The sequence below is a fragment of the Anguilla rostrata genome, chromosome 17 (genome assembly GCF_018555375.3).
Source record: "Anguilla rostrata isolate EN2019 chromosome 17, ASM1855537v3, whole genome shotgun sequence".
NCBI classification, from domain to species: domain Eukaryota; kingdom Metazoa; phylum Chordata; class Actinopteri; order Anguilliformes; family Anguillidae; genus Anguilla; species Anguilla rostrata.
Window position 1 is genome coordinate 6385033 of NC_057949.1, and position 22872 is coordinate 6407904.

General features: G+C 46.7%; 2 protein-coding genes across 5 annotated transcripts in view; one reads left to right on the forward strand and one right to left on the reverse strand.

Moving 5' to 3' along the window:
- atp2a1 (ATPase sarcoplasmic/endoplasmic reticulum Ca2+ transporting 1) overlaps nt 1-6731 on the forward strand; it is a 150690-nt gene extending 143959 nt beyond the window's left edge. For 2 of the 3 annotated variants that reach the window (XM_064314299.1, XM_064314297.1), the window contains 8 exons: nt 281-504; nt 1198-1418; nt 1954-2156; nt 2279-2364; nt 3128-3261; nt 3558-3675; nt 4219-4336; nt 6018-6731. In XM_064314299.1, the coding sequence (XP_064170369.1) occupies nt 281-504; nt 1198-1418; nt 1954-2156; nt 2279-2364; nt 3128-3261; nt 3558-3675; nt 4219-4336; nt 6018-6055 (1142 nt within the window). In that variant the 3' untranslated portion in view covers nt 6056-6731. Of the gene's footprint in view, nt 1-280; nt 505-1197; nt 1419-1953; nt 2157-2278; nt 2365-3127; nt 3262-3557; nt 3676-4218; nt 4337-5228; nt 5266-6017 lie in introns of all 3 variants that reach the window. The other variant, XM_064314298.1, reaches the window with a different exon arrangement.
- Nucleotides 6732-10051: 3320 nt separating this feature from the next.
- On the reverse strand, nt 10052-21443 carry rabep2 (rabaptin, RAB GTPase binding effector protein 2). 2 transcript variants are annotated; one of them, XM_064314313.1, is made up of 12 exons: nt 21130-21443; nt 20606-20761; nt 19824-19918; nt 17866-18258; nt 17006-17101; nt 16828-16926; nt 16359-16475; nt 16037-16127; nt 15125-15180; nt 14791-14889; nt 14277-14393; nt 10052-13715 (listed from the first exon to the last, which is right to left on the reverse strand). In XM_064314313.1, exons 1-12 carry the CDS (start codon nt 21176-21178, stop codon nt 13611-13613), a joined length of 1473 nt encoding a protein of 490 aa, XP_064170383.1. In that variant the 5' UTR covers nt 21179-21443; the 3' UTR covers nt 10052-13610. The 2 variants fall into 2 exon arrangements, with proteins under 2 accessions (XP_064170383.1, XP_064170382.1); XM_064314312.1 differs by having other exon boundaries at nt 20606-20767.
- Between the last annotated feature and the right edge of the window lie 1429 nt (nt 21444-22872).

A 22872-nucleotide genomic window follows, 5' to 3' on the forward strand; every position in this document is an offset into this window, starting at 1 on the left:
TCATTAGAGTAGACTGCTACACACTGTCTCTTAGACTACGTAACATTGTCATATACTGTTCCACGTAGTTTTGCTTTGGTTTATAATTTAGTTTACTCAAATTGGTGGTTGATTTGTAGTGTTGGTATTCAGTTGGTTTATTTAGGTTAGCTGTTGCAAGGTTAGTTAGTTCAGAACCATCTGACTGAAGGGGCTCTTTTGCAGTTTAGCTATTGGTATGTGTGTGTGTGTGTGTGTGTATATGTGTTTTAATAGCTGTCCTCTCCCTCTCTCCTCTCAGGTGATAACAAGGGAACGGCTGTGGCCATCTGCCGACGCATCGGGATCTTCGGCGAGGATGAGGATGTGACCGGCCGCGCCTTCACGGGCCGCGAGTTTGACGACCTGCCCATCGAAGCTCAGAGGGATGCCGTGCGCAAGGCCTGCTGCTACGCCCGCGTGGAGCCGTCGCACAAGAGCAAGATCGTGGAGTTCCTGCAGAGCTTCGATGAGATCACAGCCATGGTGAGAACACCATCCAGCTCTCACAAACACACGCATATCCCGTTGCCATGGTGAGGACGCTGTCCAACTCTCACAAACACAAGCGTATCCCGTTGCCATGGTGAGGACACCATCCAGCTCTCACAAACACACGCGTATCCTGTTGCCATGGTGAGGACGCTGTCCAGCTCTCACAAACACACGCGTATCCTGTTGCCATGGTGAGGACGCTGTCCAACTCTCACAAACACACACGTATCCCGTTGCCATGGTGAGGACACCGTCCAACAAACACACACACATTCTGCTCACTCCATTCACACACTCACTCACTCCCAACAGGCCAAGGCCTTCGCTTCTGAAGCTCACTTCCTCGTTTTGTTTCTTGCTAACACTAGTGCGGTTGGCTTCTTTATAGGTGTTTCAGCCATTAGTTTCAATGTAAGACAATGGTAACAATACGGTCAAAATACGAAGTCAAGAATTTTTTATTTGTGTCAAAATAAAATTTGTGTCATTTGGGCAATATTTTAATATCTCAGTTTTCGTCGCTTCCTAGTCAATAGTATCTCACGGCTTCAAAGCTCTTTTTACTAACCTCATGGAAAGTCAATGGGTGACATCACAGTCACTTTGACTGCATTTTTTCGGACGTGTTTAGCTTACTCCCCTTGCTCACTCCCCTCCCTCTCACCCTCTTCTTGGTCCATCCAGACTGGGGATGGTGTGAACGATGCCCCCGCCCTGAAGAAGGCGGAGATCGGTATCGCCATGGGCTCTGGCACCGCCGTTGCCAAGTCTGCCTCGGAGATGGTCCTGGCTGACGACAACTTCTCTTCTATCGTGGCTGCTGTGGAGGAAGGCAGAGCCATCTACAACAACATGAAGCAGTTCATCCGCTACCTCATCTCCTCCAACGTCGGGGAGGTCGTCTGGTGAGCGTCCGTCCCTCTGTCCGTCCCTCTGTCTGTCCGGCTGCCCTAGGGTGACTGTCTATCTGTCTGTCTGGACTCCCTGAACGGGCCTGCAGACCATGCAGTGTGAGCCTACAGTAATGGCAGTTAGGGTCAGAAAATGCACTGAAATATGGAACAAATCAGGAGTTTCTCAGACTGAGTCGGGACATGTGAAACGGGGCAGAAAAGGGGACACCTGGCCCCCCTCGTCTGTCCGCGGTGCGTGCACAGTGCCACAAAATGCTTGGCTCTCAGAGTTGGGCTCAGTTCCATTTCAACTCAGTGAATTCTTTGAGTTTAAATCCATGAACCCAAACCAACCCTCCTAGAAGGTCTTGTATAAGTGCAGGCACTTGTCAGGTCTCACACTGTAAGTCATTCTGTAATACAATGGATTGTAACGAGACATAATTAGTATTTTGATGTATTGTAATGGATTGTAGTGTGACGTATTGTAATGTCTGGCTCAGTGTGTGCAGTTGCAGTGCGCTAACCCCCGCTCTCTTCCTGCCAGTATCTTCCTGACGGCTGCCCTGGGTCTGCCCGAGGCGCTGATCCCCGTGCAGCTGCTGTGGGTGAACCTGGTCACGGACGGCCTGCCCGCCACCGCCCTGGGCTTCAACCCCCCCGACCTGGACATCATGGGCAAGGCCCCCCGCTCCCCCAAGGAGCCTCTCATCTCCGGCTGGCTCTTCTTCAGATACATGGCCATCGGAGGTGGGTGCATCCCCGTTCGCCGAAGTTTGAGCGAGGAAGAGGGGGCATTCTACCCAGCTCTGCAACCCCTGCCCCCCCGACCCCCCCGACCCCCCTGACCCCCCTGTGCTCCTCATCTCTAGGCTATGTGGGCGCTGCCACTGTCGCTGCTGCCGCTTGGTGGTTCCTGTACGCTGATGACGGTCCCGCGGTCTCCTACTACCAGCTGGTAAGCTCCAGCACAACGTCCTACCCACCCCATACCCGTCATACCCTCCTAATACCCAACCAACCCACTCCGTACCCGTCATACCCTCCTAATACCCAACCAACCCACTCCGTACCCACTCCCTACCCATCCTAACCACCCATTACATATCCTACCCAACCGATACTCATCCTACCCACCCCATACCCGTCATACCCTCCTAATACCCAACCAACCCACTCCGTACCCACTCCCTACCCATCCTACCCACCCATTACATATCCTACCCAACCAATACTCATCCTACCCACCCCATACCCGTCATACCCTCCTAATACCCAACCAACCCACTCCATACCCACTCCCTACCCATCCTAACCACCCACTATCCATCCTACCCACCTGTTACATATCCGACCCAACCTATACTCATCCTACCCACCCCATACCCATCATATCCAGCCAATACCCAACCTACCCACCCTATACCCTTCATATCCACCCAATACCCAACCTACCCACCCCATTCCCGTCATACCCACCCAATACCTAACCGACCCACTCCATACCCATCAGACCCACCCAATACCCAACCTACCCACCCCATACTCGTCATACCCACCCAATACCCAACCTACCCACCCCATACCCGTCATACCCACCCAGTACCCAACCGATCCACTCCATACCCATCCCACCCACTCCCTACCCACCTCCTGCCCACCCTGTACCCATCCTACCCATCCACTCAGGTGATAAGCCTGTCCTCTGTGTCCCCATTCAGTCCCACTTCATGCAGTGCCACGATGAGAACGAGGATTTCGCCGGCATCGAATGTGAAGTGTTTGAGGCTTCTCCACCCATGACCATGGCTCTGTCCGTGCTGGTCACCATCGAGATGTGCAACGCCCTCAACAGGTCAGACTGCGACATAGCCCCATGCAGCTTTGGATCCTAGCCATCACACACTACCAATGCAGTGCAGTTATGACATCACAGTAATGCTTCTTAAGGGGTGGAGCTTTGACCCTGATTATGATATCACAGTAGTACTTCTGAAAGGGATGAGCTTTGACCCTGATTGTGACCTCACAGTAATGTTTCTGAAGGGGAGGAGCTTTGGCCCCACTGCTCATTCCCAGTGCTCTTGGTAGCCTGTCCTGGGGTGGGTCCCGGGCCGGCGAGTGTTAACCCGCATCCCATCTCTCCCTCAGCCTGTCTGAGAACCAGTCTCTGGTGCGCATGCCTCCATGGAGCAATGGCTGGCTGGTGGGCGCCATGACTCTCTCTATGTCCCTCCACTTCATGATCATCTACGTGGACCCCCTGCCCGTGAGTTCTCTCTCCTGCCATCTCCACACCCTTCACTCCCTCTCTCCCTCTCTCTCACTCCTTCTCTCCACACTCGTCCTTCAGTCTTACCTCACTCCCTCTCCCACCTTCTCTCCACACTCGTCCTTCAGTCTCACCTCACGTCTTCTCTCCCACCTTGTCTCCACACCCCTCCTTCCTTCACGCTTTTTTCCTCTCCTCATCCATCCTTCAGTCACACATCTCTCCCTCTCTTCCTCTCTCTCTCTCTCTCAGAGGTCCACTCTATCTCCCCTTTTCTTGCTCTGTATATACCTCCCCATAGTATTAGTGTTATTGTCCTGTGGTGTCCTGCTAATGTAAGACTCTACATCATGTGATATCAAGAGACATTGGCTTTCAGTTCATTCAGGATTGCTTGGGGTAGGTTTTTAGATTTTTGTTATAATACGGGTTTCTAAAACACATTGCTGCCAAAAAAATCTGTACGTATAGATACCTGCACAAATCTCAGACAGACATGTTTGACTCACCTGTATTAATCTTCCTTTTGCTCCTCCATAGATGGTCTTCAAACTGACTCACTTGAACCTGGAACAGTGGATTGTGGTGCTGAAGCTGTCCTTCCCTGTCATCCTGATTGACGAGGTGCTGAAGTTCGTCGCCCGCAACTACTTGGAGGGTAAGTGTGAGAACCCCAGACACCTGCGCACACACACACAGTCACACACATGCACACTCACACACACACACACACAGAAACACACACACACACACTCACGCACACACAGACACACACACAAACACATGCACACACAGACACAAACCCGTACACACACACACACACGCCATTCCATTTTTAACACTTCATGTGTTCTGTCTCTTTATTCCCTTTTGTGAGAGTAACTTGTTCCCAATCCTTAAAGCCAATTCCTTATTCACAAATATGCTGGTGTTAATTCTCACTTAACCCTTTATGGCTTGTGTCTGAGGAAGAGGTCTACTTCAGGTACACCAAGGTGCACAGAGAATGGAATCGTCTATACCAAGTATATGCCAAATTTAGTTGTTGGTGGGAACCTGTTTCTGTAATGTTCTCTTTCTTTTAAATATTCTTTCACCCTTTAGCTGACTTATTTCCCCTCCCTAATCTTAAATTAGAACCCCGCGGAGTATAACTATTTATTAAAATTTGGATTTCAAACCTCTTCAGATGGACAGACACTTGTTATAAATTTTATTCTCAATTTTCTTTTGAATCCCATTTTAAAAGTCTTCCTTATAAAACCTGCCATCTCCCCTAAATGAACAATATTACAATATCCAGATTTCTTGCGAATTATGCTAATTATGTCTGTAAATAAAATCTCCCCTGTAATTGCATTAATGATTAATGATCTTGTGATGACCACCCTTCCCTTTATCGCTCTGTCAGTCTTCCCTGAATTCTCAGATTATTCCCGTTTTCATATTCCCTCCCATGTCATCCCTTTCTCCTCTCCCTTTCTTCCTGCTTAATTTTTCCCTCCCTCCCTACCTCCCTCTCACTCACTCACTGTTTTATTCCATTCCAGCCTAATCCTGTTTCCCCATTTCCCGTAACTAAGAAAGGTATCCCAGAATGCATTATGTCTCTACCCATTCTTTGCCTGGTGTGCATCGTTACTGTGATTGTGTATACCTGTGCTCAAGACACTGTGTTTCTGACTGAGTATAAATGTGCTCAGGGCTGTGTGCCTGTGTGTCTGACTGTGTTTAAGGTGACTGTGTTACTTTGTGTCATGGTGTATTTTTCTGTCATCATCCATCCATCCCTCTCACTGATATGAAGCGATATCAGAATTTAGTCCTAGATTGTTCTGTTGGTCGCTTTCACTGATATGAACTGATATCAGAATTTAGAGTCCTGTTCTGTTGGTCGCTCTCACTGATATGAACTGATATCAGAATTGGAAGCGCTGTATGGTTCTGTTGATCTGTCCTACTGCATCATGCTGAGGTGTGTGCTCCGGTTCCCTATAGGGAGCAGATTCTGACAGGCTGACATTTATGTTCAGTGTAATCTAAATATTGTGCACATAGTTTTTTTGCAGTTTTGCCTTTGAGAGAGGATACTAACATATAGTAATACTAGCGAAATACTAACCATACAGACTATTTTATTTGTAATGCTAACACTTACGGCATACAGAGTGATAACAATGACATTAACGTTGTGAAAAGCTGCAGCCGTTCGTGTTTCTGTTAGAGCGGTTAGCAGTGGGATGTGACTGTGCCTGCGGATGCCGCTAACTCGCTAACCGCTAACAGTCTTCAGCACTCTGCTTCCTGGTCTGATTGTGTCTCTGCTCGTCCCTGCACAGAGAAAGATGAGAATCTAGTGTCGAAGAAATGGGACTGAGAAAAGGAGGAGAGGAAGAGAGAAGGAAGAACAGAGGAATAAGAAAGGCACTCCAGAGAAGGGGCGTCTAAGACAGTCACTAGAAGAGTAGGAAATAAAATGACTTGAACATCGAGATCAAAAACAACCATCCAACTTAAAAAGACAAAAAAACTTCAACAACAGCAACAACGACAACAACGAAAGACAAAAACAACAAAAAATACTTCTGTATATGAAATAAGATTAAGTTAATATATAGATCATTCTTATAAAGACTATATTCTAATAATGACTATTTTATTCTTAAAAAGTAAAACTGTGTTAAAGATAATTCATGTGTGGCTTTTTCTGTTTTGTTTTCTTGTTCCTTTTCTTTTCTAATGATTTTGGGCTTTCTTGACCTTTTTCCAGTTTACTCAAGATGCATCTGTGGTCTTGCGATCTCTCTCTCTCTCTCTCTCCCTCTCTCTATCCTTCTTTTCTCCCTCTAGCACACTGTGTTTCTGTGACTCGGCGAACGTTTGTCGGTCTCCGGGTCTGTGCTTCTCTGTCATTCTGATGCCTCTCTTCCAGCCATCTCACCACCTTATCCATTATTATTTATTGTCCTATGTTACCTCGCTAAACCAAAACTCCTGTTTGTAAAGACGCTCCTTTGACATAAAGATGGCTTGTTTGCAGTCTTTTTAAACAAGTAGCCTGCCCTCTTCTTTGCGGACACTAACGGGGGGTCACGAGCGCATGCCGCCTCGCGTCCTGTAAAAACGCAGCGACGCGCGTCAGCGCCGTGCGTAGGGAAGGGTTAGCGGTTAGCTAGGGTTAGCGGTTAGCTAGGGTTAGCGGTTAGCGCAGATCTGTGTGCTGCGTGATTGGGTCCTTCGGTGTGTGAAGTCAGGCTGCCGGCTTTAGTCAGTCTCCCAGTACCGGTCCCGTTCTGCACATTAGCATCTGCTGCATTGCACTGTCAGCTCAGTTTCATTTGGAAACCAAATATGTTGAGAATATATTTAGATTAAATATATCGTGCAGATATATTTTTAGATACTGCGAAACTTCACAATTTAAGAGCGAATATACAAATTGCCTCCACTTCCAGGTATCACATACAAAAAAAAACACTGAAAAAATATGTTTGTCATTCTATTATACATATATACATATACTAATACATAACTAATATATTTCATTATATATATAATGAAAAATATTAGTTATTGTAGTATGTAAAAATGTCCAAACTGGAGACAATAATGAAATGTCAAAAGTACAGCTTTTCTCTGTGTCTTTGATTTCAGCACTACCATAATATCAAACCATCACAAAACATCACCCATATCATCAAATAGCACAGATACCATCAGAACTGACAGTCAAAAGAAAAATAATAATCATAATATACAAACACACAGCGGCAGTGGGGGGAAATGTAAGCACCGATCTGAAGTTAGTTCACAGAGCGTTGGGTCTCCATGTTTATCCAGTATGGCTGGTGTGCTCTGTAACAGATTCTGTTAGTGCCTGGAATTCTGCAGAAGGAATATGACTCCACTCTTCCATAAGAAAGCCAATCAGCTCACGGCTAGCTGAAGGAAGTGGAACACAGGGCCTCAGTCTTTGGTCCACAACATCTCAAAGATACTTGACTGGATTCAGATGGCTTATGGGCTACCTCAGTGCAGGGGGTCCTGGAGAGCTGCAGGGTCTGCTACTTGTGTTTTCACCTTAAAATCCATCTCCAGTTCAGACCCAAGAAACCAGATGAGATTGGTTAACTGTATAAAACTCTGTTTTAACTAATAAATTACTTACTCAGTTCCAATTAAAATCAGCAGACCCTCTGGCCCTCCAGGACCAGGGATAGGAACCCCTGCCTCAGTATCGTGCACCTCAAGCCATTAACTAACCCTGCTCTGCGGATGGGGGTAATGTGGGTGCAATGTGACGCTGAAGGACGGCCCACTGTGCGGGAAATAATTGACTTAACATGAGATGAGAACCATCACTCAGTACAATTACATAACAGCTCCCACTGACCTTGCCTTGTAAGGGCGTGAGTGCAGCCAAACCGCGCAGGAAAATGTGCCGCACTGCATCATGGGGCCAGCAGAACCCTTCACTGCTGGAACTCTGCGCTCGGGATCAGTGGCGGCCGCTGAGCTGAGAACTGACGGGGCGGAAAACTTCCCCTTAAACCGATTATCGTTCTCGACTTCTCTTCAGTCATTTTCCTTGCTTGACAAGACAGCGATTAATTCACAAATTACTCAATACAATCAGAGATAGCCAGTTCTCCTCAATTAGGCTATTATGCGATTAATGAAATTGTGCATATTTTATCAAAATTTAATTTAATACATTAAATTGTGGATACATACTGTTCCTTCTCTGAACTCATACTCCGAGAATATTTATGGCAAAATTTCTGATTTTGTCACTTGAAGGATCCTGAAGAGCACGTTTCATTGGATGGCCTTAATTGCAGCTTGTGCTGAAAGCTAGCGTGGGTGTCATATCTTTTTTTAATCTTTTTTTTTTTAACAGGGTGGTGTATCTTTTTTCCTTAAGAATACTTTGTGATTAAAACAGATTTTTCTAAATTGAATTAATCATTTAATATCCCCAACACCACGTGAAGGAACAGTGTGTTTACCTGCAAACTGATTTTTAAAGGGAAGTTTTCCAGCCCGTCTATTTCCAGCTCACCACCCATCACTGCTCAGGAGTTTTTTTTTTTTTAAATTGGCAGTTTAAAAAAAAAATGGAGGCTCTCCTCTGTTTGTGGGATGATTCCCATTTGATCCCTGAACCGCAGTCCATAGCTCTGGACTTTGGCTGGGCTTGGGTTCAGTCGATCTGCAGCTACTCACCTGTTTTGGCCTTGCAGTTCGAAGCTGTGCATGGAGTGTGAATCAAGTAATACCAATTGTAAGTATGAACCAATTAACATCCACTGTAAGTATGAACTAATTAATATCCACTGTAAGTATGAACTAATTAATATCTACTGTAAGTACGAACTATGTAATACCCACAGTAAGTCACTAGAAATAACATGTTTTGGTCAAACCTTGATGTGTTGGTCAAACCTTGATTTTATAGCCATTTTTGTCCATAAATGGCATAAGAAAACAGAAATTCAATAAAAATACAAAAAACGACAGCCAGTTAATGGTGCCACCATTATCTGCTAGCGTTGGACCAAATGGCTATAAAATCTACAGGGACTGGCAAAAACTCAGCAAACTCCGCATTTTTATTATGGAGGATAACTTACTTTCCATATGTGGTCATTTTCATGCTTTGATTCATTAACATGAATTCACATTGTTGCATTATTTTGACATTATCAATTTGCATTACTGCTAAACTATCATCGAAAGATAATACTCCAGAAAATAATGAATGCTAAACTATACCTGACAATAAATAAAGAAATAAATAGTGTAAACCTTCCTAATACGTGAACTATTTGGTTAAAATATTTCCCTAATAGGAAAGGCCAATCTTGGAAACGCTTTCTTAGTAATGTAGCTACTTAGTAGCTCTGTATGGGGAAGTACAGGTATGTGTTGCTTCTCTATTTTGCAAGCCGTCTTGCTATACTGCCAAAATTAATTTAACTCAGTGAGTGGTAAGGAGAGGGTTAAATAATCTGAAATGTTATGTCCTGTTATATTCACTCTTTCAGGTTCCCCCCAGGCACTCCAATATTTTTCCTTCTTTTATCAGTTTGGGAAGTGCTAATAAAATCCTGACAGTATGTCAAAATCATGAAATATGGCGACATTTTACATAAGCCGTGGGCTACAGCTGATGCAGCACAATATGCATTAGGAATGATTTTGAATATTTGAATACTGTTATACACCATTACAGTAGCTCTTCAGTCTTACACAGTACTGTACTGTTGCTTTTTTTCCCCTGTTAGGGGTTTGCTTGGACCCCTTCATTACAGCTTGCAGCTATACTCTCAGAAATTTGTGAAACTAAAAGTTCACAAAAAAACAACAAACGTTTTCAACAAACGTAAATATTTTTAATGTACACTTGTAACACACGCCAGACTCACATTTCTTTTAGCTTTTCCACCCTGAATCAATCACAATGAAAGAAACGTATATATAGCACTTCTGTTTTCTGTAACGAATGCACTTGAACCACCGATAATCATTTCACCTTGAAAATACAGGTGGAACTGCACAGAAATCACCGCTGCCTGCAGCTCCTTTCCCTCCAGAATCACCTGGGGTTTATTTTCCCGTTCATCCGAGTCCATCTCCTTCTACTCCAGATGGAGGCGGATCCTTTTTTAACCGAAAAAAGGCTTTTCATTCCTATTGATCAGCTTAAATCCCCCAGAGTGGCAGCAGAACCAAACCACACTGAAAACTGTAAAAAATAAAAAAAATAAAAAAATCCCCTCCAGTATTCCTGAGATAATATCCCATGGTAAGGTATGGAGTGCTGGGTCTCAGTCTTCCTCAGTTTTAGTGGAGCCAGCGTGGTTCCAGCCGCTCATTACGCAAAACCGAGTCATAAAATCAGTGCTGCAGGTAGTGCAAGTAGAATATCTTTTAGTCGTATACAGTCTACGTTGAGGCGTGTTATCCAAGACCTGACTTCAAGCGGAGATGTTCTGACAGTGGTTGACCTCACCAGAGCTGCACCAGAGCCCCTCTGTTACTGTAAGCACAGCGCACTGGAAGCTCAGGCTGGGGCCTGTATTCACAAAGCACTGATCTAGGATCGGTTTTCTGCTGACCGTATCCTGACCTCACCCGTTATGAGCTAAAAGGCAGAACTGATCCTAGATCAGCGGGTCTACTCTGAGATGCTTTATGAATACAGGGCCTGGTCACTGTGGCAGGAGGGGAACCGGGGCAGGTTTCTGTTGTATCGACCGCAACAAGGCCAGAGGGTTGAGGCCAAAGTGCGTTCAGGCCCTGAACAAACCTCGTTCAGAAACAGACATGGTCTTGTGTTTGCGGCACGAGAAACATAACGCCATACTTTCGTGGTCTGGACAGGCTAAAGGAGTAAGGACAGGGAACTGTTTTACTATCAACAGTGGTCCTGTAGCTCAGTCTTATAGATGCACAAACAGCAGCTTAATCAAAAAGAAAACAATGTTATAATTTTATTTAATCTCTCCTATATTTAATCCAGTAAATCAGAATTGGCCCCAGAAAACGACAGTGGGACCCACAGGGAGTGTACTTTAGGTGTAACTCTAATACAGCTGTGTGTGTGCCAGAAGTAACAGTCCCAGTGTAAGTTAAGCTATGAGATCATATTAGAGAGCAGCAATGATTACTCAGCCACTTCCTCCAGAAATGGAATGGCTTCGATGATGTCACAGGGCAGCGACCCAATCAGCATCTTCACGGCCACCGTTGCAGGAGACCCTGCCATTCAGTGTAATAATGCCATAAACACATATATTAATTACACGGTTAACGACAAACAAAACTAGTACAGATAACCTCAGCTTTCCGATGCCGATACACAAAAAACCGCGAATGGGAGAAGGGCGCGGGTCTTCCGTATTTAAAACGAAGAGAACGGTAGAATATTGACAATGACCCAACCGCGCAACCCAACCGCGCGGCCTGGTCCCGCGGCAGCAGCTGCCCGGTATTTTCAGTCGCCAGCAGCGTTTGGGTAAGAAGGCGGTGGCCGGGAGCGGTGACAACCCCCAACCCCCCGAGCCACCTGCCCCTGCCCCCGCCCCCGCCCCAGGGACGGTTTCAGATGGAGTGGCCCTGTCTTCACCTCGAGAACCCGATAAATTTAGCCCTGCTTAGCGGCCGCGGATAAAACGATCGGTTCCTCAAGAGCACCACTCCGTGCCACGTGGCAGGGAGCCTCGTCGCCAGGGGGAACCGGATCTGCGGCCTGGGACGGGGGCCACGGAGCTCAGGGGGCGGGAGAGAAGGGCCCTGGAGCCCAGACAGTTGGGGTGGGCGGTTTGGCGGTTTGGAGCGGACACAGCCCACACGAGGGGCCTCGCCTTAGGGCTTCCCCTCGACAAAACCGCTCCCATAATGCACTGCTCTCCTCCCAGTTCACCTCTCTGCAGACAGAAGAGGTAGCCAAATATTTTAGAACCACAACCCACGAGCGAACGCGCTGCTCTGTGTCATTAAACTCCAGTCCTGGACGGCCGGAGTGTCTGCGGGTTTCTCTGTGGTGTCCTTTCAATCAGCAGCCAATTAAAACCTTGAGAGCAAAGTGTGCGGACTCTTAGCCAATCCCCCGTCTTAAATCTATCACCTCTGCTCAGAGGCACACACTGAACACCAGCTGACCTTCTAGGACTGGACTTGGACACCTGTGCTCTGAAACTAGCGCAGTGTATAAATCTGAGATGTGAAAGTCAATGGAATGTGTATGATAGACAGCACCTTAGTTTTGATTTGCCCGACCCTCAACAAACCCCCCAACCCCCCCATCCTTGGCCCACAGATTGGGACGTCCTGCTCTATAGAGGTACAATGCTCAACCTTCACTAAACGTAATGCACAGAAGGAGAGGCTCTGCAGGGTACGATTGAACCCCTCTGTTTTTTGGAGAGCCGATTCTTTAGATCACAGGTCTTTGACTATCACCCAATAGCAGAATGTACCCATGTATCCATGGGTCCAAATGGGGCATTATAGTACATTTCTCCTTATCCTTATGAAATAACCTGAGCGCATTCCAGTGTGAGAAAACATTTGGTCACTAAGGCCCACTAAATGGGTTCAAACAGGAATGGTATAGCATAGTATGTGTTCAGACTTACAAAACTGAGATTCTATTGGGGTGGTTTTCAACCATTTTAACTATGCTGGTGAAAAGTTCTGAATATCTATAGAATCCTCAACAGTTAATTATTGCACTTAGCAGGTAACTTAGTCCAGTTGACAAGCCAAATTGGCTTTGGATAAACATGGATAAACTGACAAAATGGAAAAGAGGAAAATTCACAGACAAAAAATCCATGAATGCTAACACTGAAAAGCTAACAAAGCTAACATGCTAGCTGGCTGATGTCTGAATCCAGGCACATAACACTTGTTAGCTTGATGCTAACAAATGTTTGCTTGCATAGAATTCTGCTCCCTTGAGTGCTGGGATGTACTTCCTTCTGTAACATAAAATTCCTGCTTCGTAATTTATTAGGCTTGCTTCGCGGTGAAGCATTATGGTTTAATTTCTATATCAAGTGCTCTAGGTGAGAGACAAACCCAGGATCTGTGGCAGCAGCCATTGAACAGTAATGCCAATGTTCTGTTACAACATTTGTAAGAGATTTGTCAAACTTGGTTGCATAGTGTGGATAGGTCCTAAATGCCCATAAAAGACATTTTAAACATGTCTTTGTCCACGGATAACATGAAGTAAAAATGAAAGCTCTAGCAGTGGTCAGTGTTATACTTCATCGTTACGAACTTTTAGACTCAAGCTAAGAATAATAACGAAAATTGGTTCTCGTCGCAGTCTGTCCGTTTCGCGGAGGAAACGGAATCCCTTTCGCCGCGTAAAAAAAATGTCCTTCGGCGATGGTCGGGAGACTCGCCTCCCGACTGGCTCACGTCGTTTCCGCGGGCTCTGTGACGTCGCCGGTCAGCCCCTCCCCGAGGATCTCCTTCACTTGAGCCATGGATTCGGCCTGGCGGATCAACTCCAGCTTCACCTGAGAGAGAGACCGGAACAACGCCGGAGAGAGACCGCGCAGAGGAGACGGGTGAGACAGGAGCCCCACGCCGCGTTAACACACGGGTACGTCGCGCCACTGCATCATTACATTACATTTATTTGGCAGACGCTTTTATCCAAAGCGACGTACAGTAAGTGCATATCAAAGGTCATTGGAACAACTACAAAACACTGAAGGAGTTTTTCCGATAAGGTACAATACTCAGTTTGTACAGTTATTCATAGCTATGAACGCATTAAAGTCCAGTTCACACAGTGAACATTACTCTGACCTAACCTATGCTAAGTCAAACTAGGAGGCATTACAAGCAACAAAATCAAGAGAATGATACAAGGCACAATAAGTGCTGGATGGAGGTACGTGTGTAGCATGAAAGAGGGGGGCATCACAGCAACGACAGCGGTGTCACATTATAGCCATGTGTGTCACAGTAGGCCAATACTCAGGCTAAAAGGCTGGATTCGGGTGTAGATTTTGGGTGAATTGGGGTACGTGAAACAGCCCCCTGTAAAGGAGGTGCGGGGCGCCCCCACGTACCTGCAGCGACTGCGACAGCTGCACAAAGTCCCTCTGCACGGCCTGGCTGGTGTCCACCTGACTGCGCAGACTGATGACCTGACTGCGCAGCTCCAGGCACTGCTGCTGCAGGGCGGACTGTGGGAGGGGCCGAGAGAGTGGGACGAGAGGGGGGGGGCAGGTCATTTAAATACCCAAACACTGCCCCTACGGAAGGGGTTTCACGAGCCCATTAAGGACCTGACAATCATTATCTGTCAATCGCTTGTTTGAACCAATTGAAAGCTTTTCATCGAAACAGCAGAACAAACTGTCACTGTTAACATATGAAAGCTCCTCCTACTTTTCAGGAAACCTTCTCTCATTACTACTGAAAAACACAACACTTTACTGTGGCTCTGAAAGAAAGATTCAAAAAAGGGATAATTCACTCTGACATGGACTGTACTGTACTTAACTGTACTGCCATTAAGCAGTTGATACTGACCAGAGCGAATTACAATAACACTCCTGCAGACGAGCACAGTAAACCAACCTTCTCATTGCTCTGCGCCTTACAGTCTTGGTGCAGGTGAGACATCGCCACCCGCAGGCCCGCGAGTTCAGTGCGACAGGCCTGCAACTCGTTTTGCAGCTGTAAGGACGAGAGAGAGAGAGAGGGAGAATTCACGCGAGGTACAGAACGCACACATTCCTAAAACACCTGTATAAACAAACATGCGCGTGCACATACAAGCGCAGGCGCACGGTCAATTCTGAACCTCAACAGAAACAGTGAGTCGAGACACAGACAAGCACCGAGCTGGTTTCACCCGTATTGAACCTTCCTGTTAATCGCACACAATGTTAAACACAAAGTGTTTGAATACCTTTTCGTTGTGGCTCTGTATGCGGTCCGTCTCTGTCTTCAGACTGGACAGCTGAACTAAACGTGGGTCAGAATGTCATTAGGTCAGAGTTCTCATACGAAAGTTTTATAATTTAATTATTTTATCACTTCGTTTTATTAATATCTTTAGACTTACCCTCCAAAACCTCTGTGGTTGGGGAGGTGTAGGAAACCAAAAGGAAGAGAAACAGATTGTTAGTTTCTAGCAGGTTAAAGCAGCTGATTCCTCAGCTACCTCACCTAGTTACTTTGATCTTAATTGGTTGCCGATTTTCCGGTGAAAACAAATATCAGCCACCATGTGCAAAAGGGAATAATACTGGCTTATTGTAACTGACAGAGCTCTACATTATAGAAGCACTGACAGAGCTCTACATTACAGCAGCACTGACAGAGCTCTACATTACAGCAGCACTGACAGAGCCCTACATTACAGCAGAACTGACAGCCCTACATTACAGCAGCACTGACAGAGCTCTACATTACAGCAGCACTGACAGCCCTACATTACAGCAGAACTGACAGCCCTACATTACACCAGCACTGACAGCCCTACATTACAGCAGCACTGACAGAGCTCTACATTACAGCAGCACTGACAGACCTACATTACAGCAGAACTGACAGCCCTACATTACACCAGCACTGACAGCCAAACATTACAGCAGCACTGACAGAGCTCTACATTACAGCAGCACTGACAGAACACTACATTACAGCAGCACTGACAGCCCTATATTACACCAGCACTGCCAGAGCCCTACATTACAGCAGAACTGACAGAGCCCTACATTACAGCAGCACTGACAGAGCTCTACATTACAGCAGCACTGACAGCCCTATATTACAGCACCACTGACAGAGCACTACAGTAGCAGACAGACAGACAGACAGACAGACAGACCGCTCTCCTCCGTCCGTGTCTCCAGCTGCTCCTTCAAGTTGACGATCTCAATCCGCAGCCTCTCCTCACAGTGCGCCCCCTACAGACACAATAGAAGAATAATCTGATGCATGCAACTGTGTCTATGTCTCAGTCCTTTCATTTATTCTTGCTTTTTCCACTGTTTCTCCCCAGTTTGGAATGGCCAATCACACTCACACACAAACACATGCACACACACACGCTCACACGCTCACACACACACACACAAACACATGCACACACACGCTCACACGCTCAATCACTCACACACACACAGGGGGCAGTATACCTGCAGATTTGGGCTGAGGAATGCCAGGGGGTCTTCCTCTCCCTCTTCCTGCTTGTCTCCTCCTCTCAGCCTGGATAGCTCAGTGCACATCTTCTTCTGGGAGAGAGAGAGCTCGGCCTGGAGAGGGGGAGGAGTCAAAATACAGACCCTGCCTCTTACACATTTAACCACACCCCGAACACTTTAACCACACCTCTTCCCTACCTTCCCCTGATCCACAGAGCGTGGAGAGAAACTTGACTTATTCAATCAGGGAGCACTTTAGCTCAGTGAAATGGAGGGATGGAGGGAGGAAGAGAGGAAAGACAGGAGAGAGAGGGGGACAGGGCGCTACTTCAGAGCATATGGGCGGGGCACCCATAGAGTTGGCACAAACCCTTTCCCGATTCTTAAAATCAAAGACACAGGACATCCTTTCCATTGTTCCGTCCAGCCTACTCCAGGATTGGATCAGCAAGCTGTCACTCACCAGCCGGCTCTGCACGGTGTTCTGTGATTGGCTGAGGGACTGCTGCAGATCCTGAAGCAGGGCCTCCGAGGTCTGAACCTGAGACTGTAGGACTGAGACCTGTGTGAGAGAAGAGATGGGGTGAGGGAGACGGAGGGAAGGAGGGAGTGAAATGGAAGGATAAGTGGTCCGTACGGACCTGTCTCTGGGTGTCGGCAGTGTAGGAGGCCAGCTCTTTCTCCAGGTCGGCCCTCTCCTCTCTCAGACGAGCCAACTCTCCCTGCAGCTCAGACACCTGAAACAGAGCAGAGACTCATCTGAGCATGTGCAGAGCAGAGACCCATCTGAGCACGTGCAGAGCAGAGACCCATCTGAGCACGTGCAGAGCAGAGACCCATCTGAGCACGTGCAGAGCAGAGACCCATCTGAGCACGTGCAGAGCAGAGACCCATCTGAGCATGTGCAGAGCAGAGACCCATCTGAGCATGTGCAGAGCAGAGACCCGTCTAAGCACGTGCAGAGCAGAGACCCATCTGAGCACGTGCAGAGAAGAGACCCATCTGAGCATGTGCAGAGCAGAGACCCATCTGAGCACGTGCAGAGCAGAGACCCATCTAAGCACGTGCAGAGCAGAGACCCATCTGAGCACGTGCAGAGCAGAGACCCATCTGAGCACGTGCAGAGCAGAGACCCATCTGAGCATGTGCAGAGCAGAGACCCATCTGAGCATGTGCAGAGCAGAGACCCGTCTAAGCACGTGCAGAGCAGAGACCCATCTGAGCACGTGCAGAGCAGAGACCCATCTGAGCCTGAGCAGAACAGGCAGCCATCTGAGCCTGAGCAGAACAGGCAGCCATCTGAGCATGAGCAGAGCAGAGACCTGTCTAAGCAAGTGCAGAGCATGCACCCATCTGAGCACGTGCAAAGCAGGCAGCCGTATTTCATTTTCAAGCCCTGTCCAAACAAGAATAAAGCTAGCCTAATGAGGACTAAACTACGGGACCAACTCCGTACCCATTATACTACACTGCTGCCACGGCGCGGTCGGAGGAACGCTACCTGTGCGTGCAGGGCGTCCCAGTCGGAGTGGGTGATCAGCCGGTGCCCGGGCGGGGGCAGGTAGATGGCCTCGGGCACCAGCGTCCCCGTGGAGAGGAGCGAGGCGGTGTCCTCCTGGGGGGGCGGGCGGCGGGGCAGCGAGGGCGTGTCCAGGGAGAAGGAGGAGAGCGAGGAGGTGTCGCAGTGCTGCGAGAAGTAGCCCTCCACCAGCAGGCTCCCGCCCTCGCTCTCCGCCCCCTCGCCGTCCAGCCCCTCCCCCCGCGCCTCCAGGTCGCCGGGCTCGCCGTCGGGCCCCTCCCCCGCTCCGCCCGCCTCCCTGTCCGTCTGCCCCCCTCCCCGGGGCCCCTCCTTCAGGGCGGGGTCTCCGTCACTCCTCCCCTTCGGCGAGCGGCCCTGTGAGCAACAGAATGAGGCAGGGAGATAGAGAAAACGGAGGGAAGGAGAAAAGGGTGACTCACATTTTAAAGCTTTACATAAACTTGACATGCTAGCCTGTGAACCGGAATGGTCTCCTTTCTTCCCATAATCCCCCACGAATGCTCTGCTCAAGGGAGCAGGACGCCTTGTTATTCCTACAGTAGCTTAAAGTACCATACATGGTACAGGCTTTTCCTGTCATGCTCGTTTCCTACTGAATAATTTGCATGTTTGTGTTTGGGGTGAAAGCACTCTATTTACATCTAGGCTAACAACTTACTTTTCTAGCCAGTCCTATGAGGGGCAGCATAGAGTGGCTGGTATAAACCATAGAGTGTCTGCTAGCCGGAGCTGCTGTACCAGATCGTGCATGGAGACTCTGTGGTAAGAGGAGCCAGTCACGGTGTGGTGGTGACTGTCTCAGGGCTGCACCTCATGACTGTTGGCCCTTCACCTTTGTTCCTCCAGCTGTGATGCCATAGATTGATTCTCCTTCTCGTTTTTCCTGATTGCACACAGGCACCTCTATTTCTCCTACGTTCTGAGCTGCCTAATGATCATACTTTTTTCCCCGCTCTTTTTTCCCCTTGCTTTGGGGCAGCGACCCGGAGCAGTAGCCATAAACACCGGCTGAGCACCCTCCTCCAGACGCAGCGGGGCCAGCTCCAGCTCCGCGCCCGTCCACTGCCCGACAGCTCCACCCGTTCACCTTCCAACTCGTCTCTCGTCATGAATACGGTCATCCTTGCCCCGCTTCAATTACACGTTGTCACTGACATTTATGTACCATCATTTTTCTGTTTGTTATGCATGTATTATGTATAATTAACCAGTGCCAGCCAGTGGCAGATAGGCTCCCCCCTCTGAGTCAGGTTCTGCTGATGGTATCTTCCTGTTACTAGTCAGGGAGTTTTTCCTTGCCGCTGTTGCCCTAGGTGCACTCTTGTGTGGGTCTGGACCGGCTCTCTGTAAAGCTGCATTCTGACAATGGGATTTTTTAAGAGACACCTTAAGGTTTCAGGTTCGATTCCCAGCTAGGACACTGCCGCTCTACCCTTGAGAAAGGGACTTAACCTGAACTGCTTCAGTGCATTACACTACAGGCTTATCCAGAGCGACTTACACAACTTTTTACATAGTTTTTGCATTTCTCAAGGATACAATGGCAGTGTCCTACCTAGGTATCAAACTTGTAACCTTTAGGTTACAAGACCAGCTCCTTACCATTACACTACACTGCCGCCTAACATATAAAAATAAGTATAAAAGTAGAACGTATTTTAAGCATAAAAATCAATACTATGTAACAATGCAAAAGTTACGTAGGTCACACTGGATAAGTCGCAGTATAAATGGCTGTAATGTCACGTAACCATCGACTGACTGCAGTACACCAAGAGGGTGTACATTGCACTGTCTGCAGGCGGTAGCGCATTAGTATTTGCACTACTCCAGAGAGTAACCCAGAGAAGAGAGAGTCCACACACGTAGAGGAGGAAGGAGAAACCGGAAGACTGAAATTCCTAAAGGCTTGGACAGACCTTGCAGTCGATGGGTGTGCTGGCTCCGCCCCTCCTCCACTGAGCGCGCTCAGACTGCAGCATTGAAATCCTCCCTTCGTACTGAGACGCGGTCGCTGAGGGAGGGAGAGCAAACAGTGAGCGGCCTGGAGGTGCAGAGGCACAGTGCGCTGCAGATAAGGGCCAGGCATGGTAGCACACTGCAGAGACTACAAACAGGGAGGCCGAATAATTCTGCATGTGTGTGAGAGATACAGGAATTAACACGAGGTGTAGACATTCAATAATGCAATGCAGATTTATGAGAAACGTGTGAGAACTGCGCAGTTTATATCAAACAACAGACATTATCAATAATGTCATGAGCAATGACAATAAAACAGGCAGACAAACAACACAATTCAAGGAATACAGGTGTTCCTGTAAGATCAGAAATTAATGTATCAACTGATATTTTTCAACACTGATGTAAAAGAAAGACAGGCTTCAGGGAGACAGAGGTGTACACAGTGGTGTATGGAGGGAGAGTTTATAACAAAAATGTGAGGTGTGTACACTAAACAGAAGTGAGAGGTTTATGTTGTGTTATATGTGATAGGGATCAACTGGAGCCATGTAGCCAGTTACAGGGCGGTACAGCTCATGGGGGAACACTGAACACTGGACTGTGTTCAGTGTGACATGGGAAGTGTGCTAGAGGGGCGTATTCCCGACTGCACCAGAGGAAGTTCAGCTCTGGCTTTAAAATGTACCACTCCCCTCACGCCTGAATCCGGTTTATAGGAGGCCACCCTGCCACGCACCTCTCAAAGCTTCCTGCAGCGACTGGATCTCTTGATCGCATTGCTTCTGTAACTCCCCGAGTTCCTCCCGTTTGCTCATCTCGCATATTGTCGCCACGCCCTGCCAGTGCTCCAACTGTGCTCGGCAATCGGCTAGCTGGGCCTGCAGGCTGGCGACTGCCTCTGCGGGCGAAAAACAAGATTAATCGCTGAAGAGTCCTAAGTAAACACAATACAAATTGAACGCAAATATATGCATTTAAGACATAAGGGATGCTTTTTTATTTGAAATCGATACCATACTAATGGAACTGTGGGTTTTAACCAGACATAAGTAATGATCACAACTAGACTGTTTTAGCTAACGTTAACTAAATATCCTACATTTTGATGACTCTCTCTTTCACTTCTTGATTTACGAATGACAACGGGATAACATTTCGAAAGCAAAGCGCAGTAAAACAACGAGAATAAGCAAGCATACATCCAGAATATATCTTTCCAAAGTTGTCATTGGATAAAATTGATTTTAAATGTTATTTTACCTTTTTCTTCTGAAGCATTTTGAGTTGCTTGCGTGTCTATCTGCTCCATGTTTCAAAAACATTCATTTGTTGTCCGCCTTAACGAATTTATATCTTCTTCTTCACATTCATCCGTTTCAAGATCCAAGAAAAAAGGGGTGGAAAAGACAGCAATTATACACTACTTATTTGATTAGTAAATCTTTCTTTTAAAAAGTTCAGGAAACTACTTTCCCCGGTGTCAGCCTACGGAAATTACGTAATTATCCTTCCTGAACTCTCAACCTTTGGAAGAGAACTACGTAGAGAACGGTCCCTCTTCCCTGAATGAAAATCCAACGTACCCATACTTTCATACGCTGCTAGAAAATCTCCTATTTGGCGATTGGTTGAGAGCTATAAACGATAATGAGATTAGTAAAATGCACGTACTGCGTAGATTACAGACCGATTTACATATCTGTTTGTAGCAGAGGTCGGAAGAAGGATATGTGTTTCAGGTTTTAAACTTTCATTTTCGTTGCATACATCTCGTGTTAGTTATTTAAATAAGCGGCTCATCTGACATTTTAGTAACCTTCTAAGCCTACGCAATATTATCCAACATAATATTTTTTAAAATTTTGTATTTCTATAATTAACTAAATTCAGTTATACACAGAACTGTTTGATCTTAATGGAACAAAACAACAGTAGTAACTTCAACTCACACCCCAATTCTATTTATGAACATACATTTTGGCCAAAAGAATAACAACGTTGATCAGAAAGTTGACATCAGGGTTATTAGGATTTGCATAATGCAAATTTAAGATCATTAACGTGAAAAAGGTTGCATTTTGGTATCAAATGCATAATCATTTATGAATTTCAACCCAGAGTTTATTTGTGTGGCAACATGAAAACCTCTTTGCTCAGACATCCCTTTGGTAATAGGATTTTTTTTTTTAAAGCTTCCCCCCTTGTTGCTGACACTGAAGGGCAGTTCACAGAAGTCTGCCTCTTATCAGACCCCAAAAGAAAACAAGACTGTTTGCTGTGCTGATGGGGAGCCAGCAAGTGTGATAAAGAGACAGTTCTCAGTAGCAAAACATCCAATTGGATGGATGGACCTAGGTTCTCCATAATACAGTGCAATCATGTTTTGTATTGTTGGAAAGCCGACGCCATGGGGAACAAGTTGGTTTCTCAGCTACAAAGGTTAACCCGGTGTGATTTGCTTACGGAGATGGCACAAGCATCTTTATTTGATGACTTTGGGTTTTTCCTTGTGTGTAAGGAGAGAAGTGCGATGGTTCAGGGAGACTCGTCAACACGGTCTCCTATGCATGACATGCGTATAGGTATTTCACAGTTTGCACCATTGTATATTGTGATTATTACTGAACACACTGAACAATAAACTGCATTCATTTTAACCTGGCATTCCTCATTGACTCTTAACACCGCACACCTAGCAGTTTTATGGTCCATACACATACACATAGAACTCAGGATATCTGCACCCCATAGTCACTTGCCTATACACTAGTGTTGTAGCAAGATATACAATTGTATTTATGCAGGCTGCACAAGCCAAAGACATGTCAGCATCTACCAGGATAGATAGCGATCTGTATAGAGCCACACTACCGGCAGAAAGCAGTCTTCTCCATCTATGCATAATTGTTAGCACAGAGAAAAGGTCAGAAACACCATTTTGGAGACAGATAATCAAGATAACATTAAATTAATCCCGTTCCAGTAGCACCGGATAAGACTACA